The 18970-nt window shown below is 43.7% G+C and overlaps 3 protein-coding genes across 3 annotated transcripts; 1 reads left to right on the top strand and 2 right to left on the bottom strand.

Annotated features, from left to right (window-relative positions):
- The first annotated feature begins 4123 nt into the window (after nucleotides 1-4123).
- On the top strand, nucleotides 4124-5538 carry cldn5b (claudin 5b). The gene has a single exon (XM_080848083.1). The coding sequence runs from the start codon at nucleotides 4273-4275 to the stop codon at nucleotides 4918-4920; it is 648 nt and encodes a 215-aa protein (XP_080704209.1). The 5' UTR covers nucleotides 4124-4272; the 3' UTR covers nucleotides 4921-5538.
- A 1614-nt stretch (nucleotides 5539-7152) lies between these two features.
- acads (acyl-CoA dehydrogenase short chain) lies at nucleotides 7153-15797 on the bottom strand. Its single transcript, XM_080848025.1, has 10 exons — nucleotides 15752-15797; nucleotides 13169-13332; nucleotides 12627-12776; nucleotides 11210-11321; nucleotides 10675-10826; nucleotides 9522-9692; nucleotides 8573-8710; nucleotides 8135-8230; nucleotides 7874-7930; nucleotides 7153-7753 (listed from the first exon to the last, which is right to left on the bottom strand). Exons 1-10 carry the CDS (start codon nucleotides 15777-15779, stop codon nucleotides 7601-7603), a joined length of 1221 nt encoding a protein of 406 aa, XP_080704151.1. The 5' UTR covers nucleotides 15780-15797; the 3' UTR covers nucleotides 7153-7600.
- A 566-nt stretch (nucleotides 15798-16363) lies between these two features.
- Nucleotides 16364-18970, bottom strand: crybb1 (crystallin, beta B1; the record flags this gene model as incomplete). The annotated part of the gene is given in 8 exon segments (XM_080847038.1): nucleotides 16364-16538; nucleotides 16839-16981; nucleotides 17274-17406; nucleotides 17733-17851; nucleotides 18168-18310; nucleotides 18803-18831; nucleotides 18833-18927; nucleotides 18929-18970. Coding segments are annotated over 8 exon segments (879 nt in total).

Raw genomic sequence — 18970 nt, 5'->3', positions numbered from 1 at the left:
CCTGCTCTTTGCTGGGGTTGAGTGTTGATGGGCCTTGGAGACAGACAAGGCTTTCTGTGTTTCTGCTCAAGAGTTCTGCCTTTACCATTCTAATGTTATAATAGGCTATTGGCTTTTGCTTAGATACACACCCAGTGTGAGCCCATTGTTATGACAAAATAATACATATTTATATCATTTTTGTTCTCTGGAACACCACAATTTGCAGGAGATGTAGCCGCTTTGACGTCAGTTGATGGATGTAATGATGTAGAGCTGGAAGGATGGACTTTGTTGATAGGTAATTTAATCAAATCCCTTATAACTGAAAGCAGACTACTCAGTTTCAAACTGACCAGGTTTAGTTAAAAATAGTTTAGTTGTGTAAAAATTGCTGCAATGTTGTTGTCCCTCTCAAACTTTTTTTTTCTAACCTCACAGATGTGTTTGACAATGAAGCCAGAGAATGCAAAAAATTAACCATCACCCACCCCTTCACACAGTCACACACACAGACACACGCACACACGCAGAAACACACACAGACACACACACTCACTCACACACACACACACACACTCTCTATTTCACTTTCACACACACACAAACACACACACACACACATCCACAAACACAAACACACACACACACTCACACACACACACACACACACACACACACACACACACAGACACACAGACACACAGACACACAGACACACACACACACACACACACACACACACACACACACACACACACACACACACACACACACACACACACACACACACCACTTTCCTGTTTAACTAAGACCCCTCACTTCCAGGATTTACTATGGATTGGAGAGACCCAGTGTGGGCCAAGATAACATTTCCCACAGAAAAAAGGGATGCATACAGAAACTGACACTAAGAGTGAACTTCTAACAGTAAAAGCAAAAATCACTCTCTCTCAAACACACACAAACAGACACACACACACATACACACACACACACCTGTTTGAACAGTTTATTAGGTATAAATATTGTTAAACAAACTTGTCAAGGGCCTATGTTGTGACTATCTATCTCACAAGGTTGTCCTTCAAGGCGCTCCATTATGCTCACATATGGATACATATACAATGACAAATTAGCAGCTTATTTCAGTAGACATGGAATTTTTGCCAAATGTATAATTTGCAGTGTTGCCCCCTAGAATGCTACGCTATTACAGTAGTCTTCTAAATTTGTGCCAGGGGAGATCGCATGCAAACACCTTTGACCTTTGTGTTATTTAAAATCCTGCCCACAGTCTTTACGTTGCAGCAAGTATAGGGCATGTAGCTCTATTCATAACTCACAATGCCAGACTCCTACAGGATGGTTGTTGCCAATCTAGAGATCCTGTGCTTGAAGGAAACACGTGCACACATTTGTAAACACATCCAAACCACAAAAAGCTCTATTGTGATTCCCACGTTCTTTCCATCCAACTGAGGTGTAAAATAGACCTATATGTGTAAAATCTGCACACGTTTATTGTCAATTTATATTTTTGTTTAATTTATGTACACTACCGTTCAAAAGTTTGGGGTCACTTAGAAATGTACTGTTTTTTTCAAAGAAAAAATAAAATTAGTCTTTCTATTCTTGTTCTTAGAAATTAAGGCTATTCCATGTGAGAAATTGCAAAGAAACTGAACTTTTCCTACAACGGTGTGTACTACTCTCTGCAGAGAACAGCAGAAACGGGCTCTAACCAGAGTAGAAAGAGAAGTGGGAGGCCCCGGTGCATTACTCAGCAAGAAGACAAGTATATTAGAGTGTCTAGTTTAAGAAAAAGACGCCTCACAGGTCCTCAACTGGCAGCTTTTTAAATGGTCCCTGCACAACGCCAGTGTCACCTTCTACAGTGGAGAGGCGACTGGAATGCTGGCCTTATAGGCAGAGTGGCAAAGAAAAAGCTATATCTGAGACTGGCCAATAAAAAGAAAAGATTGATATGGGCAAAAAAACACAGACATTGGACAGAGGAAGATTGGAAAAAAGTGTTCTGAACGAATTTAAAGTTGGAGCTTGGATCATACAGAAAAACATTTGTGAGACGCAGAACAGGTGAAAAGATGCTGGAAGAGTGCCTGATGCCATCAGTCATGCATGGTGGAGGTAATATGATGGTCTGGGGCTGCTTTGGTGCTGTTAAAGTGGGAGATTTGTACAAAGTAAAAGGGATTTTAAATAGGCTATCACTCCATTTTGCAACGCCATGCCATACCCTGTGGACAGCGCTTGATTGGAGCCAATTTCCTCCTCCAACAGGAGTCGGACAATGACCCAAAGCGCACCTCCAAATTATGTAAGCACTATATAGGGAAGAAGAAGGCAGCTCGTATGCTGTCTGTTATGGAGTGGCCAGCACAGTCACCGGATCTCAACCCCATTGAGCTGTTGTGGGAGCAGCTTGGCCGTATGGTACGCAACAAGTGCCCATCAAGCCAATCCAACATTTGGGAGGTGCTTCAGGAAGTGTGTGGTGAAATTTCTAAAGATTACCTCAACAAATTAACAGCTAGAATGCCAAAGGTCTCCAATGCTGTAATTGTTGCAAATGTAGCCTTTTTTGACGAAAGCAAAGTTTAAAGAACAAAATTAATATTTCAAATAAAAAACATTATTTCCAACCTTGTCAATGTCTTGACTATATTTTCTATTCATTTTGCAACTCATTTGATAAATACAAGTGTGAGTTTTCACGGAAAACATGAAATTGTCTGGGTTACCCCAAACTTTTGAACGGTAGTGTATATTGTGACTTACTACTAACATCTACAACATTAGCAAATTGTGGTCTTTTTCAGTGGTTGTGGATTGTTCTATGGAGGAGCGCTAAGGAGTGTAGGATAAAACATGGCCTTAATGATGGGGCTCATCCTTTATGAGTTGCCATCCTTGTTCATAATGGCTTTGTGACAAGATAATAGATTTATTTGTGACCATCAGAGATCGTGCTGTACTGTTGGTGTGGAAACAGATGTGTGGGAGGGAAAGACAGGGGTGAGCGTTTGCCAACCTGCAGACATCAACCATGCGGGAACTGAAGCAATAGCACAAACCTAGCTTGGATTATCGAAGTCATAAGAAATCCCAATTCCCCTACAGCTACACAGACGCCTCCAAGAGCACACAGAAGCACTCTATCTGAAAGAGTCAGCAGAAGACCAGTGAGTCTGTGGTGAGATGTGAGCAGTCAGATAGAAGTCAGATAGAGGCCACCTAGGACCGTGGTAAGGCAGTATAATGCTAGCTCATTATAAAATAGCTGTCTTAGGGGAAACCGTGTGCAAAACCATCTTTTGCATGACCAGCCTGACAGCTGAACAAAGCATGACATTTTGGCATAAAACATTCAAGCTATTATACCTGTGAGCTGGAATAGCATATTTAAGGGACTACTGCTTTGCTATAGTTAATTGCTCCATGGTTAGTTAGTTAGTTTCTCCAATTGAGACATGGTATTAGTATGTATTCTAGGGTCTAGAAAATCCATGACAGGAGGAATATTTGGCAGTGCATCTTTACCCCCCAGGAAAAGTAAGCCTACTGATTAGGCATGCACGATTGGCACAGTAGGCTACACCTGATTTAAAGCCCCATTCATTTAACAGCCTTCATGACTATAATAGTTAATGATCATGTCACTAATAATAGTTGCACTTGTATTGTATAGGTCTAGACTGTTACCTGTGGTAACCCTCCCACTTAAACAAGAGTTAGTAACTTACATTTTTTGTTATATGAATACATCATTCCCTTCAGGTTTCAGAAAAGTGTCAGTGTTGTTTGGACATTCAGATGTGTGTGACCCTACTCAACCAATGACGCGTTTTGTCTTACATTTTTTGGAGAATGAATTGCAGGAAGGCTGTTAAATCACACATCTATTGTCTTCCTGCTGTTATCATCGCCTTATCTCTCCCTAAACACCATCCCCATGCGGTTTCCTGTTGTCTGTTTTCCTCTTACTTTTCTGACTTTTCATTGGCCGCTGAGAGATGGGGTAAGATCTCATTGGCCGAGGTTGAACCGCTTTGTTTGGACTACAGTATAAATTCCCAGGAGAATGTACATTTCTTGTCCCAAAAACTTTGGTCCACTTGAATTCACAAGTGCAATGAAGACAGGTTTCTGTACGGGAAATTACAGAGAAAGATTCTCTCTCAACTGAACGGCTCCTCTTTGTCCAAAGTCCACACAGATTGTTGTTTGCTTTTTTTTTTGCAGAACCGAACCAAAAGAAAAACAGAAAAAATGCTTTCTGCCTGTTTGGAAACTCTGGGCTTGGGGTTATGCGTGTCTGGTAATCTGCTGGTGATGGTGGCTTGCGGATTGCCTATGTGGAAAGTGTCCGCTTTCATAGAGAGCAACATCGTTGTGGCACAGACTATCTGGGACGGACTGTGGATGTCCTGCGTGGTTCAGAGCACAGGGCAGATGCAGTGCAAGGTGCACGATTCCGTCCTGGCATTGAACAAGGACCTGCAGATGGGCAGAGCTCTCACGGTCATCTCCGCTGTCTTGGGCGTGATGGGGCTCTTCTTCGCCATCGCCGGTGCACAGTGCACCAACTGTCTCAGAACCGAGAACATTAAGGCGAAGGTGGTGAACGCCGGTGGGGTGATCTACATCATCAGCGGCTTATTTGTCCTGGTCCCTCTCTGCTGGATGGCAAATAACATCATCTCGGACTTCTACAGCCCGCAGGTCCCCCCAGCCAAGAAGCGAGAGATTGGGGCTGCGCTGTACATCGGGTGGGCAGGCGCCGGGCTTCTGCTAGCTGGAGGCACCTTACTGTGCTGCTCCTGTCCCCAACATTTAAAGGCTTCATATTCTATGAAATACGCCCCAACAAAAAGCGTCACTCAGAACGGAGACTACGACAAACGAAATTACGTCTAAGTGTAGGATTATCTGACGGACATTTCTTGCCTGACAAACCTTTCATGGATGGCACCTGTTGGTTGCGTCGGGGTGCTGGAGCGCCCGTCCCAGTCACTCATGGACAGCTGTCGCCTGGCGTGTTTGTGCCATCTTCAAGTGTACCTACTGAGGCAATGGACACAGTCAAATTGTAGTAGCCAATCGGATAAGAGCAGTTACTATGCTCATTCGTTCAAACTTGGGCGAGAACTGAAAGTGAATTGCAATGCCAGCTTTAGAGTTATATTTGTGTTTTAGAATATTAATTATAATCGGTCTTAAATGTTGTTTGGCTTAGTGTAAGTAGACTGTTTTATCCCAAGTAATTAGACACGGTCTGCTTCAACGGACAGCTCCATATAGCCTAATGAATAGCGTCCATTGTTCGTCCATTGCATACCAGCTATGCATAGCCTATATTTGGCTGCACCCTTTATCACAACAATTGTCCAATTATAGTTATGAGTATCCTGCGAATGAACTGTGTAGTAAATATGTCTGCGAGTATCTCCTGTAGTTTGCCTGTATTTGGCAACGAAATAAAAGGTTAAGAAATTGTGTTTTTAAGTGGTTTGTATGACCCACTGTGTTGTAGCTGCATTGTTATTGTTCCTGTGTATAAATTAGCTGTATAGAGTATTAGTCTAAATAAAACTCACTGTTTTTCAAATGTTGGGTCTAAAATGTCTCTTGAGTCTTACACTAGTAGACATTCTCTGACAAAGAGAAAAGGACAATGTGTGTGTGTGTGTGTGTGATTTGTGCGCAACCGGGATAATTAAAAATCTAAATGTCCTGGTCACTGATAATCAATAAAATTGATAGGGTTCAAATTCTACATGGCAGTGGAAGTTTCAGAAACTCTCTCCTCATTATGACAAAAAGACTAGTGCATACATCATCATCTGAATCTGACCTGCAGTGTAACACACTATTACTGGGGGTAGAACAACTTATATAAATGGAAATATCGCTATGTGCACTCCAAGACATGATGATACCCATTGTGTAACCAGAAATTTTACAGGTCACTCACATAGAGAGCACACACAATGATGAACACACCAATATTTTATGTTGATTCTGACATTATCCCTAACTAAAAACCCAATGGTGTTATTAGAACAGGAAGTATGGTTTTTGTGTCTATTGGAAATCAGAAAAATCCAAAGAACAGCCTATAAAATGGTGCCATGGAATGCCACCTACATCTTGGTCATGTGAATTCTGAAAAATAGGCCATGAGAGCCAACTTAGCTTTGAGCCAGAGGTCGACGAGGAGGATCGTGACTAAGTGACATTAGCATCTCATCAAGTGCTGTGCAGATGACAAAACAGCTAGCATCCTGAGGACAAAAACCTACGTCAAACTGACCCAGTTTTGAAGGCTAGCCAGTGGCCTGTTAAAACCCAGGCCAATTATTCTAGACAAAAAGGTATCAGCTGTAAGTTATCAGCCCCATCTCAAAAACAATGCTCTGTAATCACGCGTGTGATCGCTCCAGGCAATACTGCCGCTGTCAGGAAGGGGTCTTCTGGTGTGCGTGACCTGGGGCCTAGGAGCAGCGACCTCTGACCCAATTTGCGGTGCAAGTTTGTCGTAGGACGCTCAGGGATGGCGCTTCCATCATGGCGTCTACTCCCTTCAATGCAGGCGGAAGATTAAGTGAACTGCGGAGAGTGGGAGAACGCCCTAATCAGGCCAAGGTCTCACTTCCTGCCTTCGTTTGCAATGGAGTAAGAGCATGTTCAGTTGGTTTCCTTCACTGATTATTTGCCAACTTGTCCCTTACTAAGCATGCTATAGGCTTATGGGAATAAGTCACTTGTATGTGTAAATACCTTTAATTATGTAAATATGACCATAAAAACTACATTATTAAACCTTTAAGGAACAGAATGAGAGTAGGGACTAAAGGAACTCTTTAGAGCATTCTATAATGTCTTCCTGTGTTGCGTGTATTTGCGGAGTTTACTTTGAGTATGTACTTCACTTCAATATCACTGCATATCAGATCTAGTACTTGTGAAAGTACAAGAAATAGTCATGGCTTACCGTGGTTTAACTCTTCCGGCCAGAGGTTATTTTTCATAAATTACGAAAAGAAAGATATAGGCCACTGAAATCTGTAGTCCACTCTGTTCTGTCCTTCAACAACACCATGGTATATTAGCATCCAGGTCACTCAGAAATGGCAGGAGAATCATAAGAAAAATCAACAAATGCATGTTTAATGATCTCATGGCAATTGGAAAAACAAAAGTTATCACGTATGTACAGTCAAATATATTGTCATTCTGTCTATCCAAAAAGGCAATCTGGAGTTGTGCCAGGCACAAAGAAAGGCATTCGGAGTCTGCAGACTGCTGCACCCTTGTGGACACCAGCGCAAGTGCAGCAGACACAAACCCTATGAAGTCGTAGTTTTGGCAGAACCCAGCAGCATTATTCTGAGAAGGAAGACATCTGGCACTATAATGGCCAAACTTCCACCACTCAAAACCATGCTCATGAAACTCTGAACACAGCCTACAGCACAGTTAGTTGAACCAGTGGGTTATCAGGTACCTGAGTGATACCCGGTGGTGTCAAAAACCAGGCACTGAAACACGTCATTAGTTCTGGTATTAGTTCAGAAAGTTCATGTTTTTTCCTGTCCTATGACTGGTACTCCTTGAGGATCTGATTTGCGATGACCAGTCTCTGAATTTCACTGGTACCCTCGTAGATCTCGGTGATGCGAGCGTCTCGGTAGTGTCTTTCAGCAGGCATGTCTGTCACATAGCCCATCCCTCCAAGAACCTGGATGGACTTCAGGGTCAAACAAGAGGGAAAATCACAAACACGGTCACATCGTTATCATCATTTTTTCCATCTCTGCGTACATCCCTGAAGAATACCTAAGAGCAGTTCAACAGAGCTCATTCTTACCTGATGAGATATGAAGGTCGCAGCTTCAGAGGCAGCTAGTTTTGCCATGGCAGCTTCCTGTAGCAGAAAAGAGGTTAGCAAGGAGATCAACAACAAGTAGCCAGGCTCCATTCAATGTCAGGGAGTGGGTGCGTGTGAGTGTATGTGTCCGTTGACCCGCTGGCACTTCGGTGCTGTGTGTGTGTGTATGAAAGAGAGCAAGAAAGAAAGAGAGCAAGAAAGAGAGAGAGAGAGAGATGGAGGTTGCCATGGTGAACTCACCATTGTGTAGGGTTTCTTGGCGTCCCTCAGCAGAGCTGATTTCCAGGTGAGCAGACGAGCACTCTCTAGAGCCACAGCCATGTCTGCCAGCTTAAACTGGGACACACAAATACACAAAATTCTCAAACAGATTCAAAGGCTTATTGCCATAATAACCATATATCCATATTATTATGCATATCAGTTGGTGATATGTAAGCTACTGTACACAGCATGTATGCCAGTGCACACCGCCCAAAAATATGCTTTTCTGCTGCATGTGTCCAAGTTTGATGCATTTATACTAGTTTATAGTGTATATATACACTGTATATGCAGTACAGGAAGTAGAACAGTATCGTACAATTGCATAGTGGTATATTGCAGTGTGGCATAGCCAGCATGTAACATGTATTCCTGTAGATATCCTGTCTGTGTGTGTTGAGCAGAGAAAGGCACCTGGATGGCCTGCATCTTCCCAATCGGGGCCCCGAAGGCCGTCCTCTTGTGAGCGTAATCTGCGGCGCAGTCCAGGGCAGCCTGGGCGATGCCCAAAGCCTGGGCGGCGATCCCAATCCGACCACTGTCCAGGGTTTGCTGCAGGAGGAGGAAGAGGAGGAGGAAGGTAGGTGAGGACAGGTGAGGTGGGGAGAGAGGAGAGACAGATGAGACTCAGGACTACAATAGCAGTCATTGTCAATGTGTCAATGTCAAAGGGTCAAAAAGGTCAATAGGTGAAGGAGAAAACCGTTTGTATCGGTAAAAATTAAAACAGGATCCAGGATCACGTCCCGATCTGACCGCTGTCAAGGCTTAGCTGCAGGACAAGGAGGAGGGGCACAGGGAAGGGGTTGAGACAGGTGAGTGATGGGACTTGGGACTACACAGGTGAGTGATGGGACTCTGGACTACACAGGTGAGTGATGGGACTCTGGACTACACAGGTGAGTGACGGGACTCGGGATTACACAGACAAAGCCAAAGAGTTACAGGATCAAGGAGGAAACATATCGATCGTCCTCTATAAACACTTAAACTAGGTTCAGAATCAAATACATAAGTAGTGAAGGAGTCTACTATAAAAAGAACACACCAAAAGAGTTTAAAAGGAAATGATCTTTGAGGAGATGCTCAGGATCAACAGTTCCAATGAGATGACGTGCTCAAAAGTCATATTGCAGGAAAAGCAAGTGCTTGTGAGGAGAGGTGCTCCGGTCATAAGTCAGAGAAGATGCCTGTTATAGATAGTGCTTAGGCTGAGTAGAAGGTGTTGGTGTGAAGGGATGGTCTTTGACGAGGTACTTGTGAAGGTGTGGGCTCATGTCATGGAGAGAGAACCTAAGTTGTGAGGAGGTGCCCACGGGAGACACCTGTTAGAGACGGGTGCAGGGGTACGGTCGTGACCTACCATGGCGATCTTGAAGCCCATGCCACGCCCGCCCAGCAGGTTGCCCAATGGAATGCGGCAGTCCTCCAGGATGATGTTGGCAGTGGAGGACGCTCGGATGCCCAGCTTGTCCTCCTTCTTGCCCAGAGACAGGCCTGGATGCGGCATGGGCACCAGGAAGGCACTGATTCCCTGAGGGGGGAGGAAACACACGCATAACACCGCCACTTTTAAAATAACAACATTTTTAAAAGTTTTAAACTGTTAAACCCTTTGTAAGACTCAAGCATCTCTAAAGAGGTAGTCTCATTTGTCTGATTCGAATGAAGTGTTCAGACAAATGCCCATGATGTAAATACACAATAATGACATTTCTCGTTATTTCTATTCACATCGCAGTCTAATTAGACTAGGGCTGAAGAAGAAATATTGTGTAACACCAGCACATTTTCCTCAAAACATCTCTTTTCTTGACCACAACAGAATGCACAAAGAGTTTGCATTCGGATGGTCCAGGTGTTCATCAGTAGGAACATAGCTCACAACCTTCCATATCTTATGCACTCCCCATTCACTAATGAATCCCATCCCATATTGTCACTGTATCTACATGAAGTCTCCAGTAGCCTTGAGTTAAGTTGAATATCTTTATATGTCCACTCTCACCCACTCCTCCAGTGCTAAATTTAACAAACTTTCACTGTTTTTTCATCAGTTCCTAATTCACACTGAAAACCATAGTTAACTGATAGGATACTTATGTTGTTGCCATAAAGGCTTAAGATCATTCATCAGCATCACCACACCATTCATAGGCTATGCTATTGGGGAAAGGAGTGAAAGTAGCCTACTAAGGATACCCAGGTTTCCATCTGAAAACGTATATGTCCATAGAAATAGACCCGACCTCTTTCCTACCACAAGTCTCACTGCAGCAAGTGCCAGAAGACTGCTGAAACATTTCAATTTCAGCAAAGGTGTAAGCTCTACTCTTTTCATTTCAGGACTTAAATCTACTCTGAGCTGCACCTTGTGTTTGTGTCTGTGGTGTGAAGACAACTGTGGCAGAGTAGAGATTCCTGTAGAGAGATCTAGCCATCTATAACTAAAATGTGCAATCTCTTCAGAACCTCTTCATGCTCAGAGATAAGAACTCTGTAAGAGTAAATGGTACCTTATGTTTGAGGTTCTTGTCTGTGGTGGCGAAGACAACTGTGGCAGAGGCGTCCCAGCTGTTAGTGATCCAGGCCTTGGTGCCATTCAGGACCCACTCGTCCCCCTCCTGTCGTGCTGTGGTGGAGGCTGCACCTGCATCGCTACCGTTACCTGTGCAGGGGAGATATGAAACACACAGCTGTTACCTTTGCTAGAGGGACAAACCGCTGAGCAAACCAGGTAAGTGCAGTCCCTATATTGGTTGATGTGTTGTTTATGCTGAGAAAACTGACATCATGGCTATATTTGGTGGAAGCTTTGCAATGTGCCAAAAGGAAAAAATAACGTTGGTCCAGGATGCTGTGAGGTTGGCGTGAGGTTCATCCAGGATTCTGTGAGATTGGTGTGATGTTGGTCAAGGATGCTGTGAGGTTGGTTCATGATGCTATGAAGATGCAGTGTCAGTGTGGTGTGGTGTGGTGTGGTGTGGTGTGGTGTGGTGTGGTGTGGTGTGGTGTGAGTTCAGTCTGATGTTGGTGTGATGTTTCGCTTACCTGGTTCACTCAGGGCGAAGCAGCCCACTTTCTCCCCAGTGGTGAAGGGGGTGATCCACTGCTCCTTCTGCTCCTCTGAACCAAACTTCAGGACGGGACCGATGTACAGCGACTGCAACACAACATGGAGTGACAGTCTGCACAGCATGTTCAGATGCCCCCTCAATTCCAGCCATAAATACAAAAAAAAAACCTTTTCACACAATACAAAACTCTTCCACTTTTACTACCCAGACACAAGCTCTAAAATGAAGATATTAAATATTGCTAAGCATTCCTGCCATTATGCATAATGCTATTTCTATTCAAAGTCACTTGGGACAAAAGCGTCTGCTAAATACTTTCACTATAACTATAAATGTTGATTGTTCCTGTATGTACTACACACCTGAAGCGGAACAGCGGAGAAGCATAGAGAATGACACACATAATATTCCCTATATTAGAGCTTGAGAGATTTCCTGAAAAAGCTGACACCCAATGAAGGTGTATGCCCTTAGTGTGGAATGACCATAAAGGAGTTACCCAACTCTTATACAAGCTTCTCAGTGACCGGCAAAATCACTATCGTGCCAATTTCCTGATACCCAACACAAGGGTCAGAGCTAATGGTCACCTCAGATGTGGCTGAGGACTTTGTCACTTGTTAATCCAGCTGAGTCCAGCTCAGAAATTACATATTACTCAGGACAACTGGTGACTCTACAGATGTATCCAAAGCCAAATCTGAATCATTAAGTTTAAATTATTTGATTATTAAGTATAAAGTAATCCTAAATTCAGTATTCTAGCAATAACATCCACAGCAATCTGGTTTCAAACAAGACTGTGGGTTACAGACCCATAGCTGTGCACTCACAGTAAAAATTAATAATTGACATTGACAGGACTATGAAGCGAGTAGTCTGGATGGCTGGTAGGAATGAATGTGTATTTACCTGTCCTTCACATGACCATATACGGTAAAATTGAATTTGAAGGCCCATATTGCCCATTGAATTGCCCATAAAAAACGTACAACTAAAAAGCACCAAATTGCTGCCTAATGTTACAATTTGATTGTTTTGACATTGTATAAATAAAATGTATTTGAATTTAAATTGAATTGTTGCTTTAACCCAATTCTAATAAGCCAAATACAAGCAACAGATATACAGCACATACACAAGACTCATCTTCCTAAAAGAACAATGCGCTACACATTGGAATTGTATCCAATCACTTCCCTATTACACCTTCCCAGTTAACAAGAACAGGACTATCTGCATTTTCGTGGCTTTTCGCGAACCATGTACTTTAATATCAGCTATGTTTTCCTCATATTACCTAACCATAAATAGCACACACCCACTCACACACAGGGCCAGGTAATAATGCAGTTATCCCCTCACAGGGTTCTCCATGACAACAGACTCACATTGTTGACACTGACGACCACCCCTGTAGAAGCGCACCCTCTGCTGATCTCCTCCATGGCCAGAGAGTAGGCCAGGTAGTCCAGCCCAGCTCCGCCCAGGTGTTCCGGAACCTCAATGGCCATGACGCCCATCTCTCCCAGCTCCCGAACCTGAGGGCAACAAAAGCAAGTTTCATCACTGTGTCTCTGACAAGTCACAATCTGTGCCGATACTAGTAAAGGTATAGTTTATGCAAATAACAAACAACATAAACAATATCACCTTGATAGCATGTGTATAAACATCATGTGATTCACCTATGACCTTTGTTTACCCAAGCTCCACATACTAAAGATCCTCACAATTCACGGCATGACATCATTTCCATTGTACCTCCTATCCACAGTATACAGCATCTTATTGGGAACAAATAAAGCAACCTCTAGCTGGTACACACAGCCAGATCTGTTCCAGTGTCATGTACTGTCTAAGACTTCCACCCTACCATCATTGCCTAGTTCCCTTTACCCTAAACTCTGAGCATCTCTGGATGGTCCTCTACCTGCTTGGCTGGGAAGAGGTGCTCTTTGTCCAGTTTGCCAGCGATGGGAGCCAGCTCTCTGTCAGCGAAATCTCGGCACGTCTGCCGGAGCATCTGGTGGATCTCAGGCAGCTCGGCCAGCGCGGCGAAGTGCCGCTTGCTGCAGCCCACAGCCAGGCCAAAAGCTGAGGGCGCAGAGAAACAACAATGTCAGAGGAATACTGGGAATGACACTAACCAAATCAACAAACACCAGGCTCCATCATTAGAGACACCAACCTTTATAAATAATCACCTACATCGCCTTGGTATAATGCAGAGGCGATTTCTCTAAGACTGCAAGGGAAGCTCAGCTTCCCCTAAAATGTCGAAAATTAAATGGTCAAATATGTACTGTTGTGTTAACATTTCATTGACTACAAATGCGTTAGAATACGTTCATGTCGAAGACGAGTTCGATCAGACTCTTATCCAAGACTGACTCGATTTTGTTAACTTCTCATACATTCCCGTAATGTCAATGCATTTGACCGTAGAAGCCGAGCGTCCATCCACTTGAATGAGACCGCATGGAACAGTTTTTTTCATTGCCTCGAAACTGGACGGTCATTGGATAAATGCCAAGATTTGTCCCGCCCTCGGACGCTTGCCGTCTCTGGAGGTGGATGGAGCAGTGGGCTGGCCTAGGCTAGCCTGGACGCTGGGCTTCCGCGTGATGATTGGAGGATCAGTCTAAAGGCTGAATCACTTTTTGATTGACATCTATTTTGAGATATACACAGTCACTTGAACATCTAATTCAGTCCCATGCTCCCATTGCGGCTTTTGCAGGTGAAGTCTTACGACAAACTGTAACCCATTTCTTGATATTTGCTTGGCGAAATTGCTTCCATTATTCATTTCTTACACTGTAAATAAAACACATTCATCGTATTTCCTTGTTTCAGTTTAACGTACTTTCCACATTTCCTTGTTCGAGTTTAATATTGTTTCGTTAGTTAGTTCATTCATACTGTTGGCTAGGTCGGTGGCAGACCGATGGCACACGATGGCAGACAATGCTAATATCGTCGACCTGATTTTGGCGAAGCCATTTGATAGTCTTCCTTACGAGGAGAAACTTAGAATGAAATAGCAGGGCAGATCAACACCTAAGATTGATTTGGTGCAAAACGTAGGGAAAAGTAACAGGTCTTTTCAGCTCTCCTGGTATGACAAAGTTAACTGGCTGACTGGAAGTGCTGTGACAAAGAAACTGTACTGTTGGCCATGCATCTTGATGAAACCATCTCAGGGATGAGTTGTCTGGTCAAAATTTGGTTTGGGGGATCTGTCTAACTTTGACAGGGCATATAAAAGGCATGAAAAGAGCAATGAACATGTGAGTGCATGTGCAAGTTTAAGCTGCCTGGGCAGGGTCAGGGTTGAACATGCACTCAATGAAGTTGCTCGCATTCAAGTGGCAAAACATAATGAGGCAGTCAAACAAAACAGGGCCTTCCATTTTCTTGAAAAGGAACGGAGGGCAGAATTTAGGTATAAATAAATTGAGAACTTTTTTGATGTAGGCCAAATGGAGCTTCCCCTCTTTAAAAGACCAGCAGCCGCCACTGGTATAACGCCTTATATCACCTCATCATTGCATACATGCAAGTATTAAGGTAATTACTGAGTTTATAGATCAGTAACCTCAATGCAAGTGTGTGCTGATGGCAACTGGATATTAACAGACAGTGACTTGTACTCTGCGCATGAAGCACTATCAGGTAACAATTGTTACTAATCCTAACGGTACACGGTACTAATGTGATAATATGGCGTCATCAGTAGTAACAAGAAATTAGTTCGAAAGTAGGATAAGCCTCTGTTTATGCTTGGACGTTGCATATTTCATTGTCCATCTACATAACAGCCTTGGATGGAAATTGGGTGAAAGGTTACAAAACCTGAGTGCGCGGTCACCTTTATCCTAGTGAGGGCGCACGACCTCTGACAGACTAACCTGAGCCGCGCTTGTAATGTTATGAAGAAATATTTCACCACCGTGAATTTCTGTTATTACGAGATCGAGATTTCTATGTCCTTGAGCAGCTACAGCACCTTACCTTTCTATTTTAAGACAGGTCATTTTCAAATGGGTACCTAATATTAACTCCTCCACCACTGTTTGTTATAACGTCAGTCCTTATTCAACCCTACTGAGAAGGGCTTGTCAAACATTTGTATTCCCTTGGTTGGAAGAAGTAACCGCAAGATTATAAAAAAAAAATGAATTGGAAAGTAACGTTATCACTAGCGAGTAAACCAGAAATAACAAATTACGTACAATGCATCATAGCTACATGGCTATCGTTAAACAACAACATCATTGCCGGAAAACATCGATAGCAAGCTACTTTGGTTTCCTAGCCCTACAGTCAGTTAGGTGATTCATGCTAGCAAGGGATCCTAGGTATCCAAGTTAGGTAATATACATTACATCTCCGTCAAATGCCATGATCATGACTGGAATTTGATCCTAACTACAGAACAATACAAATGTAAGCCTGCAAAAAACACTAATCACCTTAAATCAAATCATGGAATCGTTACTTTATTACTGACCTTTCCGTGCTTTGAAAAGTGCTGCCATCTTGGCTCTAGCTTGTGCAACAACCATAGATGTCAGAGGAAAATAGAGCGATAGACTGAACATTTGATTGGCTAGTCAGGTGACGCGTCACACATCCTAAATAAAGGACTTTATCAAAAATATAAAGACATTGCCAATGTAACTCAAATTAAATCCTTAGTCAAAATGTCTTTTTATTTAATTTAAAGCAGAGAAGGTCCTCACTTGATCAATACAATAGTCATGGTATTCCTCACATTTACTCTGTTTTGTTTAGAGCGAACTAGCCTACTTCTATCCCTATATATTTTAGTGCATTGTGTGGAAGTGTAGAAATATATAGATACATGGATTTTTTTTTTGCATGAAAAGATAGATGCATTTTAAAACAATAAATCAATAAGTCTGTAGATTTGGGTTTTTCAAAACATGTTTATTTTTTGCCATCATAAAAAGTCACGTCAGATGTCCGTTTACAATGATGTCATGCTATTCTGTTGGGGAGAGGTAAGAAAGATTGGGGGTGTAGGGAGGGCTGGATGGGGGGATAAAAAGCGCCCGTGGGAAGGCTGGTTGCTATGCCACCGGTTTGCAGCAGGACCTGTTTACTTGGCAGAGGTGAGGTTGAAGCAGCCGCGCTGGTGGAACTGCATGTCCCTCACACGGCGCATGGACTGAATCTGAGGTTGGAAGGCACAAAACTCGTTGTAGTGTCTATAGTCGCCGCACTCAAACAGGTACTGGTAGCCTCTGTAGCCAGGGTACTGGTATCCCACCCACCTATAAAGAAAGAACACATTTTGATTATTTGGTTATGAACAAAGGTAAAGTCATGTTAAATAAACTGGTGATGTGTTTCAATATGTAGAGCATATTTGCAATCATATGCTTTTAATATAGAAGTTTCTTTATAATCTTCTTAGCTCCCTTGAGCCTTCGAAACAACTGGCCTAGCAAATAGGTGATATAATTTGAGTTCTCAGAAGCAATTCAGAGTTCAGCTGATTTTGGCTAGTCTTCCTTCTCTCTGGGGGATTCCCCTTCTTGTTTGTGACTGGGTCATTGGCTATGGGTACTTACGCTCCTCCGGGCACCTTCACGCTGCCCACTCTGTCGCAGAAACCGTGGGCCCACAGGGTGGGCACGTCATCCTCCTGGATCTCCATCTTGTTGCCCTTGAAGTCGGACAGCTCAAACAGGCAGATCTTGTGCTCCAGGCTGTCCTGTAAGATGAAAATAGAGATGGTGAAAGAACAGCACTGAATGTCAGTATGTCAGCGCTATAACCAGTGTATCAGTGCGGAGTAGACTGTGGCAGCACTTCATTATACCTTGTAATATTTATTTATTTAAGTGAATCAGTTCAAGTGAGTAGTAGTTTTTTGTGAGATAATGATAAACAGTTATTTGATCTACTAAATGTGTCACAGTTCTTGAAGGTTGAATTGTGCATCAGAGAATGAAGTGAGTTCTGGGAATTCCACAGTTTCCAAGAAGTTGTAGTGCAGTCCTTACCATGCGGATGGGTCTGAGGGACATGAGACAGTCACTGCGGTAGCTGTTGGACCAGGTATCCCAGCGAGGATACTCCCCCTTCTCCAGGATGAACATCTCCCCACGGAAGTTAGACTGCTCGAAGGCCACGAAGCTGAAGGTGGTGATGAGGGAGGAGAGCATGGTGATGAAGGAGGAGAAGGAGAGCGTGATGATGGAGGAGGAGAAGGAGAGCGTGGTGAGGGGCAGTGGTCAGCAGGGGGCGCCATCAAGCAGGAAGATTGAGATCAAGGGGGAGAGAAAGGGGGAGGAAACAGGTTGAGTACAGTGTGACACTCTCATTTAATTTAATATCACTGTAGTAGTAGTTATAACTAATTTAAATATTGAATATGATACAATTATGCCATTAGAATAAATCCTGTATCCTTCATTTAATGTTCAGGATGTTTAGGAGGAGTTTTGCTGTAATTGACTTACGGGCCACACTCCACAATGATACTGCGCACTCTGTCCATTCCCTGGTCACACACGTTCACACACTCGTTCTGAACCTCAATCATCCTGCCCTGGAAGTTCTCCTGTTCGAACAGCATGATCTGTGGGGAAATTTGAGTGCACAAAACCTCCTATTAAAATAAATGGCCACATGTGAACCCCTGCATCCAGGCACTAGTCCTAAAAGCATGAAGACTTTTCATCCCCTCTGATTCCACAAGGGCAAAATATTTCCTGGAATTTTTTATTAATAATTCTTATTATTGCATTACAGTTCTACAGTTCTAAACTTCTACATTTCCAGCAATCAAGCCATTTAGATGGCAGCTAACTCTGCACTGGATGCATGCCAGATATGTGGCAGATCTGAACCAGTGTCAGCTGATCCCTGTGTCTGAGGGCTATAGATACACTTACTCTGAAGTTGCCCATCATACCGGGCTCTCCGGTCTTGGTGGCCTTGCTGCTGGCAGCAGGGGCAGGGGTGCCCTTGTCCTTGGCATCGGTTCCCTGGCTGGAGGCGGATTTAGTGGTCTGAGACATGATGGGGTTCAGAGAGTCTGGGAGGAAGAGCAGAGCAGAATGAGGTTGAGGTCACCATGGCCATCAAGCAACCAAGGCAACCCAAGACATGGACACACTCCAAAGGCCCTGAAATAGGACGGACTGGTGGTGGAGCAGTGGTGGGAATATGCTTACATTTTTTGAAAAACTGGCTTCACTTTTCAGTCCATTTAACTCCCACCAGTTCCCACCAGATATTTAAATTTAAACACTCTGCCTGACTCCCAGGCCAAAAACCAAAAACATGTCCGACTGATTCCATGACTTATATGGGCTCTCAGGCAGCAGTGATTTGGGACTCCCAACATGGGAGTGGGGCAGGCCCAGGTATAATGGGATGCTTAAGGATGGACCCCCCCAATCACCTATCATACTACCCACCCCCACCTGTCTCCATGGCGAGCACTGCTCATCTTGTGTGTGTCTGTGTGTGATGTGTGTGATGTGTGTGATGTGTGTGTGTGCTCCCTTGCTTCCTGGGCCCTTACCTGCTTTGTGTACAGCTATCAGTGCCGTGGGGCTGGCTGGCTCGTGCTGACCTTCCAAGCCCAGCGGCCCAGGTTTTATACCCTGGCAAGGGGAACATGGAGGGGCTTGGCGCACAATAGAAACATCCTCGTCATCAGTGTTGGTCTCTGCCAAAGCCGCCGGGTCAT

Source organism: Sprattus sprattus, assembly GCF_963457725.1.
Source record: "Sprattus sprattus genome assembly, chromosome: 11".
Taxonomy (NCBI): Eukaryota; Metazoa; Chordata; class Actinopteri; order Clupeiformes; family Clupeidae; genus Sprattus; species Sprattus sprattus.
Note: the sequence above shows the minus strand (reverse complement) of the source record. Positions and strands in the feature narration are given on the sequence as shown.